At 42.5% G+C, this 21,127-nt stretch overlaps 1 protein-coding gene across 1 annotated transcript in view; it reads left to right on the top strand.

The window, feature by feature from the left end:
• RBBP8NL (RBBP8 N-terminal like) overlaps nt 1–21,127 on the top strand; it is a 61,931-nt gene that overhangs the window by 39,542 nt on the left and 1,262 nt on the right. The window contains exons 9-13 of the mRNA XM_070748780.1: nt 519–682; nt 2,370–3,156; nt 6,521–6,632; nt 10,954–11,015; nt 14,626–14,752. Of these exons, the coding sequence (XP_070604881.1) occupies nt 519–682; nt 2,370–3,156; nt 6,521–6,632; nt 10,954–11,015; nt 14,626–14,752 (1,252 nt within the window). The remainder of the gene's footprint in view (nt 1–518; nt 683–2,369; nt 3,157–6,520; nt 6,633–10,953; nt 11,016–14,625; nt 14,753–21,127) is intronic.

Consider the following 21,127-nt stretch of genomic DNA (forward strand, 5'->3'; position numbering starts at 1 on the left):
GTGGGGGCCGTTCTAATCTCCGGGGGGAGTTGATTCCAGAGGGCCGGAGCTGCCACAGAGAAGGCTCTTCCCCTTATGTCTATCATCTCTCTCTATCTATCTATCTATTTATGTATCCCCATCCATCTCCACCTATCTCCATCTATCCATATCCTATCCATCTGTCTGTATCTATCTATCTATCTATCTATCTATCTATCTATCTATCTATCTATCTATCTATTCTATCTATTCTATCTATCTATCATCTATCTATCTATCATCTATCTATCAATCATCTATCTATCTATTCTATCTATCTATCTATCTATCTATCTATCATCTATCTATCATCTATCTATCTATCTATCTATCCTATCTATCTATCTATCTATCTATCTATCTATCTATCTATCTATCTATCTATCTATCACCAAGGGCCCCATATTTCAGTCCCAGCTAGAGATATTATCTTCTTTCAGTCCAATGAAGAAGTTTTGTTGTCCTCCCTCATGCCTCTCATCCTTCTCTGTTTTTAGAGCTCTCAGAAGAGGGTCAACCAATTGCAAGGAACCATTGAGCTGATGAGAACAGGATCCCGAACCTCCTCGCAAGAAAGAGATTACCCAGAAAGTGGCTCCCCACCCCTTACCACCAAAACACCACCATCTCCTCATTGCGATCAAAGCCCCAGCTTTGAAGCGTAAGTGGTTATTCCTCCAATTCCGACATTACCTGGCTGGCACAGTGGTTACGATGCAGTAGTGCAGGGTACTTCTACTGCCTACCGGTAATGATCGTTTTTTAATATTTATGGGTTTTAAATTGTTTTTAACTTATATTGGATTTGTACTTTGTATATTGTATTGCTGTTGTTGTGAGCCGCCCCGAGTCTTCGGAGAGGGGCGACATACAAATCTAATAAAACTTAAACTTAACAACTGCCTTGCTTAGCAACGGAGATTCTAGTCCCAGTTCAGCAGTGAGTTGTTCCTGGTTTAGCCCGGTTCTCAGAACCGGTAGCATTGGTGGCGGGAGGCTCCGCCCACCCACCCGGAACAATTCTGCGCATGTACAGAAGCATCATGTGCGAGCATGCATGTGTGAACTGGTAGTTAAGGGTTTTAGAACCCACTACTATCCCAATTATGACCATAAGTCACAGGTCCCTCCAATGGAAGAACGTCAAATGCTTACAACTTTGAAATCTTGGTGTTTACCCTATTTCCCTGAAAATAAGTCACCCCCGAAAGTAAGACATAGGAGACGTTTCATAGAATTGCCTAATATAAGGCATCCCCTGGAAGTAAGACATAGGAAACGTTTTGTTTTGCAGCATTCCTGAACAGAACCTATATAACATATACAGTGGTACCTCATCTTACGAACGCCTCTTCTAACGAACTTTTCAAGATACGAACCCGGTGTTTAAGATTTTTTTGCCTCTTCTTCTGAACTATTTTCACCTTACAAACCCAAGCCGCTGCTGCTGGGATGAAGGGGTTTCTTTTTTTCCCCTTTTTTGAAGAAAGAAAAGGGAGGGGCGGCTTGGAGGGGGAAAGACTGCTTTTAAAAAACTAGGAGAACAGCGTGCTTGCAGGCACTGAAAGAGTGTATTTTGAAGAAAGAAAAGGGAGGGGCGGCTTGGAGGGGGAAAGACTGCATTTAAAAACTAGGAGAACAGTGTGCTTGCAGGGGCACTAAAAGAGTGTCTTTTGAAGAAAGAAAAGGGAGGGGTGCCCCCCTTGCCTTTCTTCCTTCCCACTCACCCTTTAGCCTAGCCTTGCTTCTTCCACCCGCCCCCTTTAGCTGCTCCTCCCTGCCCTCTGTTCGCCTCCCTTCTAAAGTTTGGGATTTTCCTGAAGGATTTGCACGCATTATTTGCTTTTACATTGATTCCTATGGGAAACATTGTTTCATCTTACAAACTTTTCATCTTACAAACCTCCTCCTGGAACCAATTAAGTTCGTATCATGAGGTACCACTGTATTTGGAGAAAGTATAATTGTTGTACATGGAAATAATGGTACGGTAGTAGTAAGAAATTCTTGATAGGATTCACAGTTTGTCTGGTAATAATAATAATAATAATAATAATAATAATAATTATTATTATTATTATTATTATTATTATTATTATTATTATTTATTAGATTTGTATGCCGCCACTCTGAAGATGCTGCTTTGTGATGACAACTACTTTACAGTATATAATAAATGTTCATTTTTTTTGTTCAGCAATAAATGTGAATTGTTCTTCAGTGAAAAAAAATAAGACATCCCCTGAAAATAAGACATAGCACATCTTTGGGAGCAAAAATTCATAAGACGCTGTCTTGTTTTTGGGAAAACAGGGTAGTTCTCCAAAGGACTTTGTTGATTCTTTTAGATTTTTAAGATCCAACAAATCGGATTGCCGAGCCTCCCCTTCGTCTTGCGAGAACCTGACGTTCGCCACCAAAAAGGAACAGCTCTACCTCTTCAACCAAAGTTTAGCCCTGCATCATCTTGGCCTCCGGAATAACTCAGCCGGCAGAGAGGGTGATTTCCCTCACCACCACCTGTTACTGGCTAAGGAAGTCGGCAGTCGGATGAGGCCCCAGGAGGAGTGGGAAGACCAAGCGGCCATCTTGGAATTTCCTGGCGCTGTGTTGTACATGAAGGACTGTAGCTTGGAAAACAGGCTCCAGTTTTTTAACAGCTCGGAGAAACTCCGTTGTTTGTTGATGCAGCAAGAAGGGAAAGGAAGAAGTGAGGACAGTTCAGATACATCTTGGAGTCAGGCCCCTTCCTTATCCCCGAGGTTGGGCAAGGAAGGGAAGAAAGAAAGGCCCTGTCAAGAAGAGTTGATGGACGATACAAGAGAACAGCTCTTCCAGGGCAATAGAGAAAAATCGGACCGAGCAGAGAAAGCAACACCTTTACAGGACAATCACACGGAAACACCTCTGGATTTATCGGATTATGGAAGGGGAAGAGAAAGTGGCACCAGCTGGCACCATCGGTCCTCAGTGAAACATGAAAGGCGAAGTCCAGACAGAGACAAGAATGAGGACTCCATTGCCCAGAAAACCTGTTTGTCCAGCTGGCACTGTACCACCCAGAAACACCATTCCGGGAACCAACAAATGGAACAATTGACGGACGGAGCCAAGGAAAATAGATCAGTTTCTCCGGTAAGAAATATATTTTCCATCGATGTGTCTTTTCTTTGGTTATTTCTACCGCTACAATTTGATTGATTGATTGAATTATTTAATTTGTACTGCCACCTATTCGCTCAGGGTGACTCAAGGTGGCTTACAGAATATAAAATCTTATGTAAGACAATAAAAATAACAAAAATAATCAAATAAATTAATATAGTACAAGCATAGTATATGCCACCATCAAGATTAGCGAAAATATATCCGACATTGCAAGACACCTGTTGGAAATGTAAAAAACAAAAAGGTTCCTTTTTTCATATGTGGTGGTCCTGCCCCAAAATTCAAAGGATATGGAAAACAACTCATAATTGGCTCACCGAAATTATAAAAGAGAAGATAGAATACACACCAGAAGGTTTACTCTTAGGAATTTGGAAAAGATCTTATACCAAACAAACGCTCTTCCTCATAACCCATATAAGCACTGCAGTCAGAATCTCATTGGCACAAACATGGAAAAATGAACAAACTCCATCAGATAGCTTAATTATTGATAAAATATATAAATGTATTGAGATGGATGAAATGACAAATTCAATTAAGGGGATTGAAAGTAAAAAATCTAAACAAATTTGGGAAAAATGGCACGAATGGATTCGAAACAAAGGCTGAAAATGTAACAATACAAAGTATCAGTATACAAAAGAAGGATAATAATTACCTTAGGAAGTATGACTTTTATTACTCTTTTTCTTCTCAATGTATCTCTTTCTATATTAATGAGTAAAATTTACTTATGATAATTATATGTAGATATACAAAATATAAAGAAATGTATCAGAAAGGTAATAGAAATGGATTAAGATCTGTTAAACTAGAACAAAACATGTGAGAAATACTGCTTTTACTCCTTATTCTTTTACTTTTTCTTTCTTTCTTTTTTCTTTTCTTCTTTTTTATTTCTGGAAAACAATAAAGATACTTTATAAAAAAAAATATATAGTACAAGCAGTGGTGTGCAGCAGCTAGTTCGATCAGGTGCTCCATCCTGGTAGAAAATTCCGGGATGCACACACAACTGTGCATCCCAACGCATGCAAGCACACCCCTGTGCGAGATTTGGCTTTTGTGCATGTGCAGCAAGCGAGATGTCATGTGAGGACACGCACGCAAGTGAGATTTTGGCAATTTTTGCCAATTTTTTGCTTCTGTGCATGCAAAATTGTTGTGGTTGGCTCTGGCCCAGCTCTTGCCCCAAGGAATGTGGAGGTGGATGCAGGGGAAACATCAACATGTCATAGACCTGTTTTATTGCCGACAGAGGCAGGTAGTGCAGTTTCCTTGGACGAAGAAGAAGGTGGGGGTCACTTGGAAGAGGGGGGCTTGGCACACAGCCCAGGAAGCCAATCTCCATTATCTTCAGTTGATTCAGATGCAGAAGTCTTGGACCCATGCAGGCGCAGAGTTATGCGTAGAAGAGACCAATTGATGACATATTACAGGAGATAAGAGAGGCCACTTGTGTTTGGGTGGGGCTCTAGTAATTAGAGCTGCTGATACAAATAGCAGCGTGTTGGTTTGGCCATTGTGGAAGAGGGGAGTTTCGCAGACAGCCCAGGAGAAGATCAATCATCTGTATCATCCTTGGATTCTGAACAAGAATTAATGACACATCCACACATGTGTAGAGTGATGCATAGGAGACAACAACTGAAGGATTATTACAAGAGAAAATGAAGCCACCTGTGGTTGGGTGGAGCTCCAGTAATTAGGGCTGCTGCTATAAATAGCAGCGCGTGGGTTTGACCGTTGTGAAAGAGTATCTGATCGCAGTTCTTCAGGAATCCTGTGTTGATGTTTTCCGGACTTGTTTGTTGATTTTTCACACCTTTGAAACCAAAGCAGAGCAAAGTGTGTGTGTCTCACTTGGTTGGAAGAAGGAGGGCTGTGACGTTTCTTCACAGCTGCTAGCTAAGTACTTAAGGACTGATTAAGGGAATTGTACAGACTACCAGGTTGTTTTGGGATGAGTGCTCTTTGCAATACAAAGAGGGTGCTTTGTTTCTTTTGAATTTTGTGATAAAGAACATTGTTTTGAATTTTCAAACGTGTGTGTGTCTGAAATTTGTACCCTTGAATTTTCAGGAGGCTCATACCAGAGAGCCCGGCAGAACACAAAATATTGGCGAAAATTGCCAAAATCTCGCTCACAGAGACATTTTTACATGAGATTTCGCTTGATGCACATGCGCAGAAGATAAATCTAACGCAGACAGGTGCATATCCACCTGTTAGAGGTGCATGCACCCATGACAAGCTTGGAGGGCTCATCAGTAGCACCAAAGATGAGCGGCCCTTCACTGAATACAAGATAACAAAATCAACCCCCACCTAATAATAATAGTAGTAGTAATAATGATAATGATAATGATAATGATTTATTAGATTTGTATGCCGCCCCTCTCCGAAGACTTGCCCCAGCGACTACAGATCGCACGAGCCACTGGGTTCCTCAGGCCCACTGGCAAAACCAGTTTTGCCATCAAACTACCGATGAAAAACTACAGTAAATGTCCCTCCGTGTTTGTTTTTTCTTTCCCTTCCTGGATGCCGATTTTTCTCCATTCTTCACAAACCTCCAAGGCCATCTCTGCAATGCAGTACATTCCCCCAAGTAAGGAAGAAATCTAAATTTTGGGGTACAACGCAAATGAACATTTTGTTCATTGTATTAATAATGATAACAATAACAATAATGACAACGACAATATTGCTAAATCTTTCACTCACTTGAATACGTTCATTAAAGAGAGAAGCAACCTAGAACTAAGGAAAAATTTCTGGTCATTGAGGACAAGTTATCAGTGGAATGACTTACCTCCAGAAGTTGTAGGTGATCAATACTGGAGGTTATTAAGATCAGCAAGCCATTTATCTGGAATGGAATAGAGTCACCTGTTTGAGCAGGAGGTTGGACTAGCAGACCTCCAAGGTCCCTTACAAATCCTATTATTCCATGTTTGTCTTCTAACATAGTCATTGTGGATGGTACCAGACCCTCTGGAACCAGCTCCCCCCGGAGATCAGAACTGCCCCCACCCTCCTTGCCTTTCGTAAAGTTCTTAAGACCCATCTCTGCCATCAGGCATGGGGGAACTGAGACATCTCCCCCGGGCCTATACAGTTTATACATGGTATGTTTGTGTGTATGCTTGCTTTTAATAATGGGGGTTTTAGTGTTTTTTAAATGATTAGATTTGTTCTTACCATGTCTTTGTTATTGTTGTGAGCTGTCCCGAGTCTATGGAGAGGGGCAGCATACAAATCTAATAAATAAATAAAATAAATAAATAAATAAAAGGCTGTTTTATTTTTTTTGCGACCTCTGTAGATATCTTTGCCACGAGAACCTGGCGTGTCCAAGACATTTTCACATGATTCCACTGCTGACACAAAAGTCAAGATGCCTTTTCGGATGGAGAATCGAAGCCTGGAGCAGCTAGGTAAAAGAGAACATATTTTGAATTTTTCTGGGAAAGACTGGACAGCCATTTTACTTGATCAGAATAGGTCTCCTGCTTGTCTAGGAGTTGGACTAGAAGACCTCCAAGATCCCTTCCAACTCTGCAGTATCTGGAATCCGGTAGTATTTCCCTACCGGAACTGGGCAGGATACCGCATCGGTAGCAGAAATGAAGCCTGGGATGGTGAAAAAAACAGGCAAATGGGCAAACCGGAAGTTCAGAAAAAGGGACTTCCGGTTTGCCCATGGTGCTGTTTTTCACATTCCAGAGGCTTCAGGGAAGCTTCCTGAAGTCCGAAAAATAGCACAATAGGCAAACCAAAATTATTTTTCTTCCAACTTCCGGTTTGCCCATTGGGGCTTCAGAAAGTGTCCCTGAAGCCTCTGGAGTGCAAAAAACAACACAATAGGCAAACAGGAAGTCCTTTTTTGTGAACTTCCGGTTTTCCCTTTGGGCCAATTTTCACACTCCAGGTCTTTAAGGAAGCTCCCCTGAAACCTTCGGAGGTTGAAACGGCCTTCTCCAAGGCCGAAAATCAGCTGGCCCGTGCACGCATGCACACTGGAGCTGACATAGGACAATGCCTCCCGTGCCCTCCGATATGGCTACTTTTACCACCTGTGGCACACGTACCATAGGTTCGCCATCACTGCACTAGGGCTTATTCTGGGGGCAGGGGATCCTATTTTTCTCCCCATGTACCGGAGGCCCCCTTTTGCTTTCTTGCAGCAGAGCAGGAGGGTGTGTGTTGTACTAGTAGTGCTGCCGTGAGGCGGGAGGGTAGAGCTGTCCCACGGTCCCCCCAAACCGTCTTACCTCAGGATCCCCACATCCAGACCATCCATATCCAGACACCTGCCTCACCTCATGGCCATGGCATCAACACACCACTTGGTCTATTGCTCTGTTGTAGCTGTAAGCGGAACTACTAGGCCGCAGCCACATTGACTACTGCTGCCCATGGCTGCTGTTGCTGTGAAGCAGATGTTTGAGCATGAATGGCCTGGCTGTGGGGCCCTGAGGTAAGACAGTGCAGAGCAACCAGATGAAATAGGTGGACGACCAGCTGCACAAGCTCTAAAGTAGGGCTTATTTGGGGGGTAGGGCTTATATTAGGCACACGCGTAAAAAAAACATACCAGGTCTTATTTTCAGGATATTTATTTATTTATTTATTTATTTATTTATTTATGATTGATTGATTGATTGATTGGATTTGTATGCCGCCCCTCTCCGGAGACTCGGGGCGGCTAACAGCAATAATAAAACAGCATATAATAATAATCCAATACTAAAAACAGTTTAAAAACCATTATTATAAAAACCAAACATACATGCAGACATACCATGCATAAAATTGTAAAGGCCTAGGGGGAAGGAGTATCTCAATTCCTCCATGCCTGGCGGCAGAGGTGGGTTTTAAGCAGCTTACGAAAGGCAAGGAGGGTGGGGGCAATTCTAATCTCTAGGGGGAGTTGGTTCCGGAGGGCAGGGGCCGCCACAGAGAAGGCTCTTCCCCTGGGTCCCGCCAAGTGACATTGTTTAGTTGACGGGACCCAGGGAAACAGGATTTATATATCAGGCGCAGGTCACTTAACTGCCTTGTTTACTAACAGTAATGCTGTTGATAAACAAGGCAATTAAGTGACTTGTGCCCGATGTATACATCCCGTTTCCCTGAAAATAAGACCTATCCTGAAAATAATACCTAGTATGTTTTTTACGGGTGTGCCAGTATCTGGAAAGTAATCCTTGACTTGTGACCACAGTGAAGACCAGAAATGCTGGTCTTCACTGTGGTCACAAATCAAGGATTACTTTCCAGATACATTAGATATCAATTATCCAAATTTGAAACAAAAGGATCAACAGCTGGTTCTAGATCAGTAATCCCAATGCATGTTGAAGTTCTAGAAGGGTAAGATTTGTTACCAAGTCTTGAGCAAAAGACATTTCTCATGATGGACAAATCGCTAGAATATGAAACCAGAGACCCTTCAAGCAATCATAAGTCGCTTCCAAAGACCCCTTGTCCTATTCCCAGGAAATGTTTAAAGTTGCTCAACCAGTAATTTCATTTTTCTTACAATGGAAGGTTTACATCCAGGATTACGTGTACCATAAATCTTGTTGAACAAACAACACTTTGGAGTTTAAGTAAACTTGGGAGTCTATTAGACAGTTGGCCTTTGTGCTCTGCTGAAATCTGGGGAACTTTGAGCCTTTCATCCAGAATGATCAGAATTTTTTGGCACTTGTCCAAATTTATACGGTCCTGAATGGTCCCCACCCTATCAAATCTGGAGTCCAGGGTCAATATTTCGATTTGAAATAGCTCTGCAGAGTCTAGAGCTCAAGCATTGCGTTCCTCAGTACCAGAATCAACCAATGTAATAGCTTGCCTTCAGAAGTGTTGTGCACTCCATCATGGGGGCTTTTCAAAAGTCACTGGACATCCATCTGTCTGAAATGCTATAGGGCAGTGATGGCAAACCTAGACATTGAAACTCTGGAGAAGGTGCAAAAAAGAGCAACCAAAATGATCAGGGGTCTAGAAACCAAGACTTACGAAGAGAGACTGCGGGAACTGGGCATGGATAGCCTAGAGAAAAGGAGGGCCAGAGCTGACATGATAGCAGTCTACGGGTATACGAGGGGTTGCCACAGAGAGGAGGGGATCACTTTATTCTCCAGGGCACCAGAGGGCCGGACGAGGAACAACAGCTGGAAGCTGACAAAGGAGAGATTCAACCTGGAAATAAGGAAGAACTTCCTGACGGTCAGAACGATCAACCAGTGGAACAACCTACCAGCGGACGTTGTGAACTCCAACACTCTGGACATTTTTAAGAGGAAATTGGACTGCCATTTGGCTGGGATGCTATAGGGTTCCTGCTTAGGCAGGGGGTTGGATTTGATGACCCGCATGGTCCCTTCCAACTCTAACAATAAATAAATAAAATAAATAAACATGGATGCCACAGGTGGCACACAGAGCCATATCTGCTGGCATGTGAGCCGTTGCCCTAACTCTGCTCCAACGTGCATGTGTGTGCCGGGCAGCTGATTTTTGGCTCACACAGAGGCTCTGGGAGGGTGTTTTTGGCTTCCAAAGAGCCTCCAGGAGGATGGGGGAGGGAATTTTATCCTCCCCTGGCTCCAGGGAAGCCTTTGGAGCCTGGGGAGGGTGAAACACGAGCCTACTGGGCCCACCAGAAGTTGGAAAATAGGCCGTTCCCAGCTTCCAGAGAGCTTCCGGGGGGTGGGGGAAGCTGTTTTTGCCTTCCCCGGGCATTGAATTATGGGCACTTGTGCATGCACGGTAGCGCACAGCCACACTCTTTCGACACCCAAGGAAAAAAAGGTTTGCCACTCCTATAGGGTCTCCCCAGGGGTGGCTTCTAACCTACCTCATTGCTGGTTCACTTCCTCCCATGCCAGTGGCCATACAGTAGCAGAAAGTTTTTTTTAAATCCCCCCTCCCAAAAAGTTGAAAATAAGATGGCGACGCATGCACAGTGCCAGAAACATGGCTTCTGCACATGTGTAGAAGGAAAAAAAGCAGAAAAAAAATCCCCCCAAAAAAGTTTTTCCAAAAAAAATCCAAAAAAATTCAAATTCAGATGGTGGCCTCCACAGACCGCCAGTGACCGAACCCGTTCCGTGACATCGTTGTAACATCACCAGCAGTTTTCTACCAGTTCAGGCAAAGCAGTCCAAACCGGGACAAACCCATCTCTGGGTTTCCTGTTTGAGCAGGGGGTTGGACTAGTAGATCTTTGAGGTTCCTTCCCTTGTTATTAACCTATGTTCTAAAACTGGAATGTACGATCTTCTCCAAATAAAATCAGAAGTCAAACTGAGCCTGGGTGGCACAGTTGTTAGAGTGCAGCACTGCAGGCTACTTCAGCTAACTGCTAGCAGTAGTTCAGCAGTTCAAATCTCACCACCGGCTCAAGGTTGACTCAGCCTTCCATCCTTCCGAGGTGGGTAAAATGAGGACCCAGATTGTTGGGGGCAAGAGGCTGATTCTGTAAACTGCTTAGAGAGCATGGTGAAGCGGTATATAAGTCTAAAAATAAAATAAGATATAAACACACAATTGAACACTGGACTCAGAAACACAGGATTATCCCAAATTCGGGTGATTAGAAAACCACGTTCTTCTTTATTTTCTGAGCCTTTAAAGGAGAAAAACTCTTTTCTGTCTTACCTACTTTTCTTTACTCAAAAGAAAGAAAATGGTGTTTCTGGACTTTATGATAGACGTTGATCTCCTATATGCCTCTTTTTCTTTTAGATACCGACGATTCTGATTCACTAAACGATGACTCTGATGGGACGGTCGTATCTGAGAGTGAGGTCCGTTTCCATGTTTTGAAGGGGTCGAAGTAATCCTAGCTTTTAATGATGGGGTATGAAATCATCGAACGAGATTGGGAGATTGAGTCTCTTGAATTTTGCTGACCTACATGATACGGTAGCAGTGTTCCAATATCTCAGGAGACATGATAGCAGTGTTCCAATATCTCAGGAGACATGATAGCAGTGTTCCAATATCTCAGGAGACATGATAGCAGTGTTCCAATATCTCAGGAGACATGATAGCAGTGTTCCAATATCTCAGGAGACATGATAGCAGTGTTCCAATATCTCAGGAGACATGATAGCAGTGTTCCAATATCTCAGGAGACATGATAGCAGTGTTCCAATATCTGAGGGGTTGTCACAAAGAAGAAGGGGTCAACCTATTCTCCAAAGCACCTGAGGGGAGAACAAGAAGCAATGGGTGGAAACTAAACAAGGAGAGAAGCAACTTAGAACTAAGGAAAAATTTCCTGAGAGTTAGAACAATTAGTCAGTGGAACAGCTTGCCTCCAGAAGTTGTGAATGCTCCAACACTGGAAGTTGTTAAGAAGATGTTGGATAACCATGTGTCTGAAGTAGTGTAGGGTTTCCTGACTAAGCAGGGCGTTGGACTAGAAGACCTCCAAGGTCCCTTCCAACTCTGTTTTGTTGTTGTTGTTGCTGCTGCTGCTGTTGTTGTTGTTGTTGTTATCATCATCATCATAATCATCAATACAACACAGTAAATGAGATCACTATGCTGGATTTCGTATTTCATCACCAGTCGGGTGCTTCCCAAACACCTAGGACTGCGTGATGTAGCGGACAATTATATTTGCCGATCCCAGTAAAGCAGCCTTTTACAATTGACAGATGGAGATTTTGTCAATTCCGATGGTATTACTATTACTATTACTATTACTATTACTATTACTATCCAAAATGACCTTTGCTCTTGGCATTGTGGGCGGCTGAAAAACGGACAGGTGGTCCTCGATTTACAATAATTCGCTTAGTGCCCACTTGAAGTTACAATAGCACTCCCAAAGGTGCTTTTTCAAGAGGCAGCTGGACTTTTCTGGTTTTGCTTTGAAGACATTTAGCTTCTCATCCAAGAAGCTTCTTCAGAAGTGGGTCGCTCCCGGTTTGGACTGGTTCTATAGAACTGGGAGTGGGAATTCTCCCTCCCCCCCCCCCAATTGCCGGGAGCAATTGCCCCTGACTGGCAGTGCCATCTTGGCTTTGGCTTCCTCGCAGAAGCTGCTTTTTGCTTCTGCACATGCCCAGAAGTTTGATTTTCGGCACTGCGCATGCGTGTGTGCCCACACTGCAAGGGAGGAAGGGAACCGGCGGTGATATAAGTTAGAACCCAACCCTGAGCTTCTTGGATGAGAAGTAAAACATCTTCAGAGAAAAACCAGAAAGTCCAGTTGCCTCGTGAAAAAGCACCTTTAGGACAACCATGACCTGGATGGTTGAGAATCTCTATAGACATTTACAACAGCACTATGAAAAGTAACTTATGATTGTGTTTTGCATTCACGACCATTGTAGTATCCCCATGGTCCTGTGATCAAAATTCAGATGCTTGGCAACTGGCATGTATTTATGATGACTGCATTGATTAAGTGTTAAGGAATATGCATAGTAACTCTTGAGTAGGATGCACAGAGGAAACGTGGAGGTGGCAGATATCCGGCTGATAGGCCAGAGATTTTATTTATTATTATTTATTTATTATAAATTTATTTATTATTTATTACTTAGATTTGTATGCCGCCCCTCTCCGAAGACTCAGATTCAGATAACCAGATACATTAAGTGTATAAATATTATTTATTTTGGCAAATAGTCAAGAACAATCCTAGTCATACACAATGACATCAGTCAATACACACAATACATATTCAATATTATAAGCCTGTCTCAATACAGTTCGTAAACTCCTTAAAACCCACCTCTGCCGTCAGGCATGGGAGAATTGAGACATCTCCCCCGGGCCTATAAAATTCATGTATGGTATGTTTGTGTGTATGTCTGCTTTAATAATGTTTTTTAAAAATATTTTTAAATTATTAGATTTGTCTTGAATTGTTTTGTTGTTTTGAGCTGCCCCGAGTCTACGGAGAGGGGCGGCATACAAATCTAATAAATAAATAAATTAATTAATTAATAAGTAAGTAAGTAAGTAAGTAAGTAAGTAAGTAAGTAAATAAATACATAAATACATAAATAAATAAAATAATAAAATAATATTATAATATTGAATATGTATTGTGTGTATTGACTGATGTCATTGTGTATGACTAGGATTGTTTTGACTAAGCTATTTGCCAAAGTAAATAATATTTATACACTTAATGTATCTGATTATCTGAATCTGATGTATGGTTGAGAGCTGGATCTGTATGATTGATTTTTAATATATTGGGATTTTAGGTTATGTAGTCTGAAGACACGGGGCAGCTTACAGCATATAATATAAAGCAAGGAAATACAAAGACAAATCTAATTAATTAAACTACATAACGTAAAATACTAATGTATTAAAAATCAATCATACAGATTCAGATCTCAACCATACATCACATTCAACGGCCAGCGGGCCAAGACCTAACTGCCCCAAGCCTGGTGACATAAGTGAATCTTAAGATGCTTGAGAAAGGTGAGGAAGGTAGGGGCAGTGCTAATCTCTGGGGGGACCTGATTCCAGAGGGCCGGGTTGATGGGACCGGGAGAAGGCCAACTCTGTGGGACCTAACCAGTTGCTGATTCATATGGCAGTACGAATACTATAAGCCTTACTTGCAAAATACATTAAACCATCATTTGAACACACAGTTCCACAATATAGTCACACAGAAATAACAGAGAGTAATCAGAAAGAGAGAGAGGCTTCTGGCTCCTTCTTATGGCTAACTGCAACACTAACTCTTAAAGCTATAGTATTAAAATTCATTTAAACATACATTGATAGTTTGTTTATATATTGCCAAACCCAACCAGTTATATACATAGTCCTGGGATCTCCTTTTGCCACCTTCTGACAAGCAATGCAGATGGGAAAGCCAGATTTACTTAACAATGCCATTACTAACTTAATATCTCCAGTGATTCACTTAATAACTGTGGCAAGAAAGGTTGTAAAATGGGGCAAAAGTCATTTAACAACCATGTTACTTAGCAATGGACATTTTGGTCTTAAGTCAAGGACTACCAGTACTGTAGTTCAGGATCTTCTAGAGATCTTTAGCTTTCAGGTCTGAGAATTTTGTAATTGCTTCTCATCTCATTAGATTTATTATTTAAGTCCCCAAATTTGACAATATGTGTGGGCTTCAACTCACATTGGCTGGGGACTTCTGGGAATTGAAGTTCACAAATCTCCATTAAGTGACATTTGATTTAAACTACGATAAGAACCTGCCCTTATGGTTGCAATCTAAAAAGTATATCTATTTATGGCCTTGGAAATGTAACCAGATCTGACTTGACTGGTTTAGAGTGCGAAAAACTGAGCAGTATTTTCAGTGGAAATTGAAAAGAAGACAGATCCCCTAAATTATGTGACATTTTTCTTCATGCGTCTTAAACCTGTCTGGATCAATTTCTTTAATTTATTTAGATGGTTGATACTCATGATGAGAAAGCCCTTCCAGGAGGTTCTGTGAAAGAAGATGACTGCTATGCAACTGAGAAAATTCAGAATTTGCAGACGAAACGGAAAAGAGGACACGATTCACCAATAAGAGGTTTGAAAATCCTTCCGATTTTGCACCCCAAAATGTCACACATACATTGCCCTGGTTTGTCCATAAGAGAATCCATAATTATAAAATCAAGGAGTAAGGTGCTGTCTTAGGAACTTGACCGTGAGTTCTAGCCCTACCTTAGGCGTGAAAGCCAACTGGATTACTTTGGGTCGGTCCCCCCCTCTCAGCTCCCTCTGCCTTACAAGATCGTTGTGGGGGAAATAAGAGGAGGAATGAGTAGTAGACGTGTTTGCTGCCTTGAGTGAATTATCAATTACCTTAGAAACATAGAAGATTGACGGCAGAAAAAGACCTCATGGTCCACCTAGTCTGCCCTTATACTATTTCCTATATTTTATCTTAGGATGGATATATATTTATCCCAGGCATGTTTAAATTCAGTTACTGTGGATTTACCAACCACGTCTGCTGGAAGTTTGTTCCAAGCATCTACTACTTACTACCTTGCAAAAGGGCAACATTTTCGTCCCATTCATTGTGGTAAAATTATGATTGCAATATCCATTCTTCTCCCCCTGGTAGCTTTCAGCAGTCCTGAAAACCTTGATCTGACTCAGCCACAATCTATCTATCTATCTATCTATCTATCTATCTATCTATCTATCTATCTATCTATCTATCTATCTATCTATCTATCTATCTACCTACCTACCTACCTACCTACCTACTTACTTACTTACTTACTTACTTAGATTTCTATGCAGCCCCTTTCCGTAGACTCGGGGCGGCTCACAACACAATAAAAACAGTTCATGACAAATCTAATAATTTACAATTTAAAATATTTAAAAACCCCATTATTAAGCAGACATACATACAAGCATACCATACATAAATTGTATAGGCCCGGGGGAGATATCTCAGTTCCCCCATACCTGACGACAAAGGTGGGTTTTAAGGAGTTTACGAAAGGCAAGGAGGGTAGGGGCAGTTCTAATCTCTGGGGGGAGCTGGTTCCAGAGAGTCGGGGCCGCCACAGAGAAGGCTCTTCCCCTGGGGCCTGCCAACCGACATTGTTTATTTGACGGGACCCGGAGAAGGCCCACTCTGTGGGACCTAATCGGTCGCTGGGATTCGTGCGGCAGAAGGCGGTCTCGGACATATTCTGGTCCGATGCCATGAAGGGCTTTAAAGGTCATAACCAACACTATTTCCCACTTCTCTTTTTAAGATCTTTTTTATTTCCCTCTGACTGATTTCCCCATTTTTTTGCAGTAACCCCCCTCCACGGGAAGGTTACTGCAAAATCCCCGATCAGCCTGGACTCAGAGGCAGAGAATAAATGGAGGCAGGGGGCAGTCAGATGTGGTATTTATGCTGGGGAACAGCAATTTCGTTGTCTTAAATCTGTGACTTGTTTTCAATTAACTTTTGGCTTCTGGATCCAAAATTAATCACAGTTTTTGTCTATCACGTCAACTTTTTAAGCTGCAGGATACCCTCAAAAGTCATACAAATTGTGCATACGGTAGTCCTTGAGTTACAACCGTTGAGTTAGTGACCATTCGAAATTATAACATTTTTTTTACAGTGTTATAGATGGCCAGCCATTAAATGCATCCCCCAGAATATAGAGGACACGATTTACAAATACGAGAACAATGAAGTGCTTTAATTTCTTACGGGAGGGGGGGGACTAGGGGGAAAGGCAATTTGCTTTTGGGAGGGTCTTTTGACTCCTTCTGTAGCCTGTAGCTTTGCTGGCTGAGGAATTCTGGGAGTTGAAGTCCACAAGTCATCAAAGGGCCTTGGTTCCCTACCTCTGATTTAGAGCTGAATGCAACGAAATGTCATTTCAGTGGATGCTGATGAGTGCAAGGGTCACTTTTAAACACTTGTGGACTTCAATTCCCAGAATTCCTCAGCCAGCCTTGTCACATTAAATTTATTTATTTTATTTATTTATTTTGTCCAATACACAGTGAGGGTTTTAGTGGGTATACAGTGATCCCTCGATTTTCGCGATCTCAATCTTCGCAAAACGCTATATCGCGATTTTTCCACCCGATGACGTCACTCCTTTCCTTTCTCATCTTTCTTTCTCTCTCTCTTTCTCTATCTTGCTTCTTCCTCTCTCACACTCTCTTCCTCCCTCTCTCATCTCTTTCTTTCCTTCTCTCTCTTTCTCTATCTCTCCCCCTCTTGCTCTCGAGCGGCAAGCGAGCAGCCGTGCGGGCGGGTGAACGGGCAAGCGGCAAGCGAGCAGCCGGGCGGGCGGGTGAACGGGCAAGCGGCAAGCGATCTTGGGGTTTCCCCTTTGCCTGGGCGGCGGGAAGACCCAGGGAAGGTTCCTTCGGCCGCCCAGCAGCTGATCTGCTCTGCAGCGCGGCAGCAGCGAGGAGCCGAAGATGGGGTTTCCCCTTTGCCTGGGCAACGGGGAAACCCCATCTTCGGCTCCTCGCTGCTGCCGCGCTGCAGAGCAGATCAGCTGCTGGGCGGCCGAAGGAACCTTCCCTGGGTGCCGCCCGCCGCCCACGCAAACTCCACCATCTGCGCATGTGCGGCCATGAAAAAAAAGGGCGCGCATGCGCAGATGGTGTTTTTACTTCCGCAACCCTACATCGCGAAAAATCGATTATCGCGAGGGGTCTTGGAACGGAACCCTCGCGATAATCGAGGGATCACTGTATATCTATATACACATAGTAAAATACATGATGAAGGTTATAGAGGAGATACTCATAGTAAAATATATCTAAGAAATAATAGAAAAGAACATATAGTAATAGAACATATCAATGAAAGAATAGAAGAAGAGATATAGGAATAGAAGAAAGGAATAGGAGATATAGGAGAGCAATAGGACAGGGGACGGAAGGCATTCTAGTGCACTTGTACTCGCCCCTTACTGACCTCTTAGGAATCTGGATAGGTCAACCGTAGATAATCTTAAGGGTAAAGTGTTGGGGGTTTGAGGATGACACTATGGAGTCTGGTAATAAGTTCCACGCTTCAACAACTCGGTTACTGAAGTCATATTTTTTACAGTCAAGTTTGGAGAGGTTAATATTAAGTTTAAATCTGTTGTGTGCTCTTGTGTTGTTGTGGCTGAAGCTGAAGTAGTCGCCGACAGGCAGGACATTGCAGCAAAAGTTTCAACTAACTTTTGGCTTCTGGATCCAAAATTAATCACAGTTTTTGTCTATCACGTCAACTTTTTAAGCTGCAGGATACCCTCAAAAGTCATAAAAATTGTGTATCTGGTAGTCCTTGAGTTACAACCATTGAGTTAGTGACCATTCGAAATTATAACAATTTTTTTACATATTGTAGATGGCCAGCCATCAAATGCATCCCCCAGAATATAGAGGACGTGATTTACAAATAGGAGAACAATGAAGTGCTTTAATTTCTTTGGGGTGGGTGGGATTAGGAGGAAAGGCAATTTGCTTTTGGGAGGGTCTTTTGCCTCCTTCTGTAGCATGTAGCTTTGCTGGCTGAGGAATTCTGGGAGTTGAAGTCCACAAGTCATCAAAGGGCCTTGGTTCCCTACCTCTGATTTAGAGCTGAATGCAACGAAATGTCATTTCAGTGGATGCTGATGAGTGCAAGGGTCACTTTTAAACACTTGTGGACTTCAATTCCCAGAATTCCTCAGCCAGCCTTGTCGCTTTAAATGCATACTAATCCAGGGCTCTCCAACCCTGGCATCTTTAAACACTTATGGATTTCAATTCCCAGAATTCCTCAGCCAGCCTTGTCACTTTAAATGTATACTAATCCAGGGGTCTCCAACCTTGGCATCTTTAAAGACTTGTGGTCTTCAACTTCAGTCGTCTGTGCCCCCCCCATCAATGTTGTCCCGCTTTACCGAAGTTATGATCAACTTGTCATAAAGTGTAGAGAAAAAAACTCGTTTTGAAACCAGCATGCCTAATTAACTATAAAAAAGCTCAAAAATCAAACTCAGCAGAAATAGTGTTACAAATTGTTCCGCAGTGTTATCGGTTCTCTGAACTAATCAAAATTTCTTCTACCAGTTCTCCAGAACTGGTCAGAACCTGCTGCAACCCAACTCTGCTGCACAGGTTTCCACGCCTTTCATGTTTAGTTCCTGTGAGGCCCTTGTCTAACTGTGTCCTCTGGACTCTGACAAATTACTCATGGTTTTTGGTTCAAGAAGAAAAGCACCGTTGTGGCCTGTTATTCCTTCCGTCCTGGATTCCATGCTGCATAAATATTTAAGCAAGTTATACAATTGTCCTGCGATAAGAGGCGGAGCGGAGACTCCAATGGTTTAGCAGGAGGGGCTCGTCTGTAAATGGGGATCCAACCCCCAGCTTGGAGAGAGGGAGGGAAGACATCGGCTTGAGTAAATGTGGTACGTACACAGTCCAGCTTGTTTGTTTAGCCTTTTCTAAGGAACCTTGATTGACAAAAAAACGCCCAGGTTTCCTGAAAGAATTATTGACTTTGCAAAAAAAAAAAGTAGTAGTATTTTCACACAAATGGTGTTTATTTTTTGAACGAGGGCCTACAGACATGGTAAGCTGGTAACAATGGGCTATGTTGTACAGGTATCTCCTACAGGTGTGACTGAGCAGAACATTGATAAGGCTGGCCACAAAACCCCTCTGGCCTGCTAACAATTTAAACACTTCGCGTCCTAAACGCCTCCCTTTGCTCTGTGTGCCCAGTCAGAAAAATAGAAGAGAGCAAAGTTGACCAACTAAGAGAGAGAGAGAGAGAGAGAGAGAGAGAGAGAGATGGTGGTCACCAGGGTTTAAAAATGGGTCATGTTTGACAAGCTGCCACCGTGCCTTTACGACAAGGTCTGATGAATCTGGACTGACAAATTTGATCGTTCTTTTTTCTTTTCTGTTTTTAAATTTTTTTTTATTTTTTTTATTTTTTTTATTTTTTTTTAAAAAAATTCTTCTTTATATCAATTATAACATTACAACCAGTGAAGGGTTACCAGCTCCTGCTTCTATCGGTGTGCTCCGTGCACCACTCTGCATCTCCAGCGGAGACATGCATAAGGAGCAAAATCTCACGAGGGGACATGCGCACTCGTGAGATTTTGGGAGGTTTTTTTGCGCACACACATGCTCTTTTGGCACCCAACAAAAAACAAGGTTCACCATCACTGATCTAGAGCATATGAATTGGAATGGAATGGAATGGAATGAATGGAATGGAATGGAATTTTATTGGCCAAGTGTGATTAGACACACAAGGAATTTGTCTTGGTGCATATGCTCTCAGCGTACATAAAAGAAAAAGATACATTTGCAAAAATCATGTGGTACAACACTTCATGATTGTCATAGGGGTCAAATAAGCAATGGAGAAACAATCAATATTAATAAAAATCTTAGGATACAAGCAACAAGTTACAGTCCTAAGTGGGAAGAAAAGGATGATAGGAATGATGATAAAAAACTAGTAGAAATAGAAGTGCAGATTTAGTAAAAAGTCTGACAGTGTTGAGGGAGAAAATCCTTGCCAAAATCTAAAATCTGAGCTATAAGCTTTTATTATTATTTCAAAATTTCATTTAAAAAAAAAACCCACAGGTCGGGTCATGTGGGCCTTGGTTTATGACTGTTAGCAACTTATGACTGGATTTCTGGTCCCAACTATGCAGGGGTGGGCTACTTCCTGGACAGGGGGAAACACAGTGGGGTAGCGAAAAAGGAGCTCCACCCCAGAGCATCCAATTTGCACTGAAAGATGTTGAAAGAAAATGCATAAACCACGCCCACAATGTGGTAATAAAAATTTTCGTAGCTCTTAACGGCAACTATGGCTGTAAGTAAAGAGCTATTTATATTGGTAATTTTCAGGGAGAAAGTTACTATCCCAGAATGCACTCTGTCCAGGGGCGGGTTACGGTTTTCATCCCTGCCATTTCACTCAATGGTGCACTGCATGGGGACACAGGCATTTCGCGCATGCTCAGTGCTAAAACAAAACTTATACGCATGCACAGAAGCAAAAAAACAAGATGGTGCCTGGTGCACCAGTTGCGGCCCTATTTGGACAGGGAATCATTGCTCACAGTCGCTCATGCCCTCATCACCTCGAGGTTCGATTACTGCAACGCTCTCTACATGGGGCTACCTCTGAAAAGTGTTCGGAAACTCCAGATCGTGCAGAACGCAGCCGCGAGAGCTATCATGGGGCTTCCTAGATTCGCCCATGTTTCTACAACACTCCACGGCCTGCATTGGCTGCCAATCAGTTTCCGGTCACAATTCAAAGTGTTGGTTATGACCTTTAAAGCCCTACATGGCAATGGACCAGAGTACCTCCGGAACTGCCTGCTACCGCACAAATCCCAATGACCGATAAGGTCCCACAGAGTTGGCCTTCTCCTGTCGATTAAACAATGTCGTTTGGCAGGCCCCA

The sequence above is a fragment of the Erythrolamprus reginae genome, chromosome 3, assembly GCF_031021105.1.
Source record: "Erythrolamprus reginae isolate rEryReg1 chromosome 3, rEryReg1.hap1, whole genome shotgun sequence".
NCBI classification, from domain to species: domain Eukaryota; kingdom Metazoa; phylum Chordata; class Lepidosauria; order Squamata; family Dipsadidae; genus Erythrolamprus; species Erythrolamprus reginae.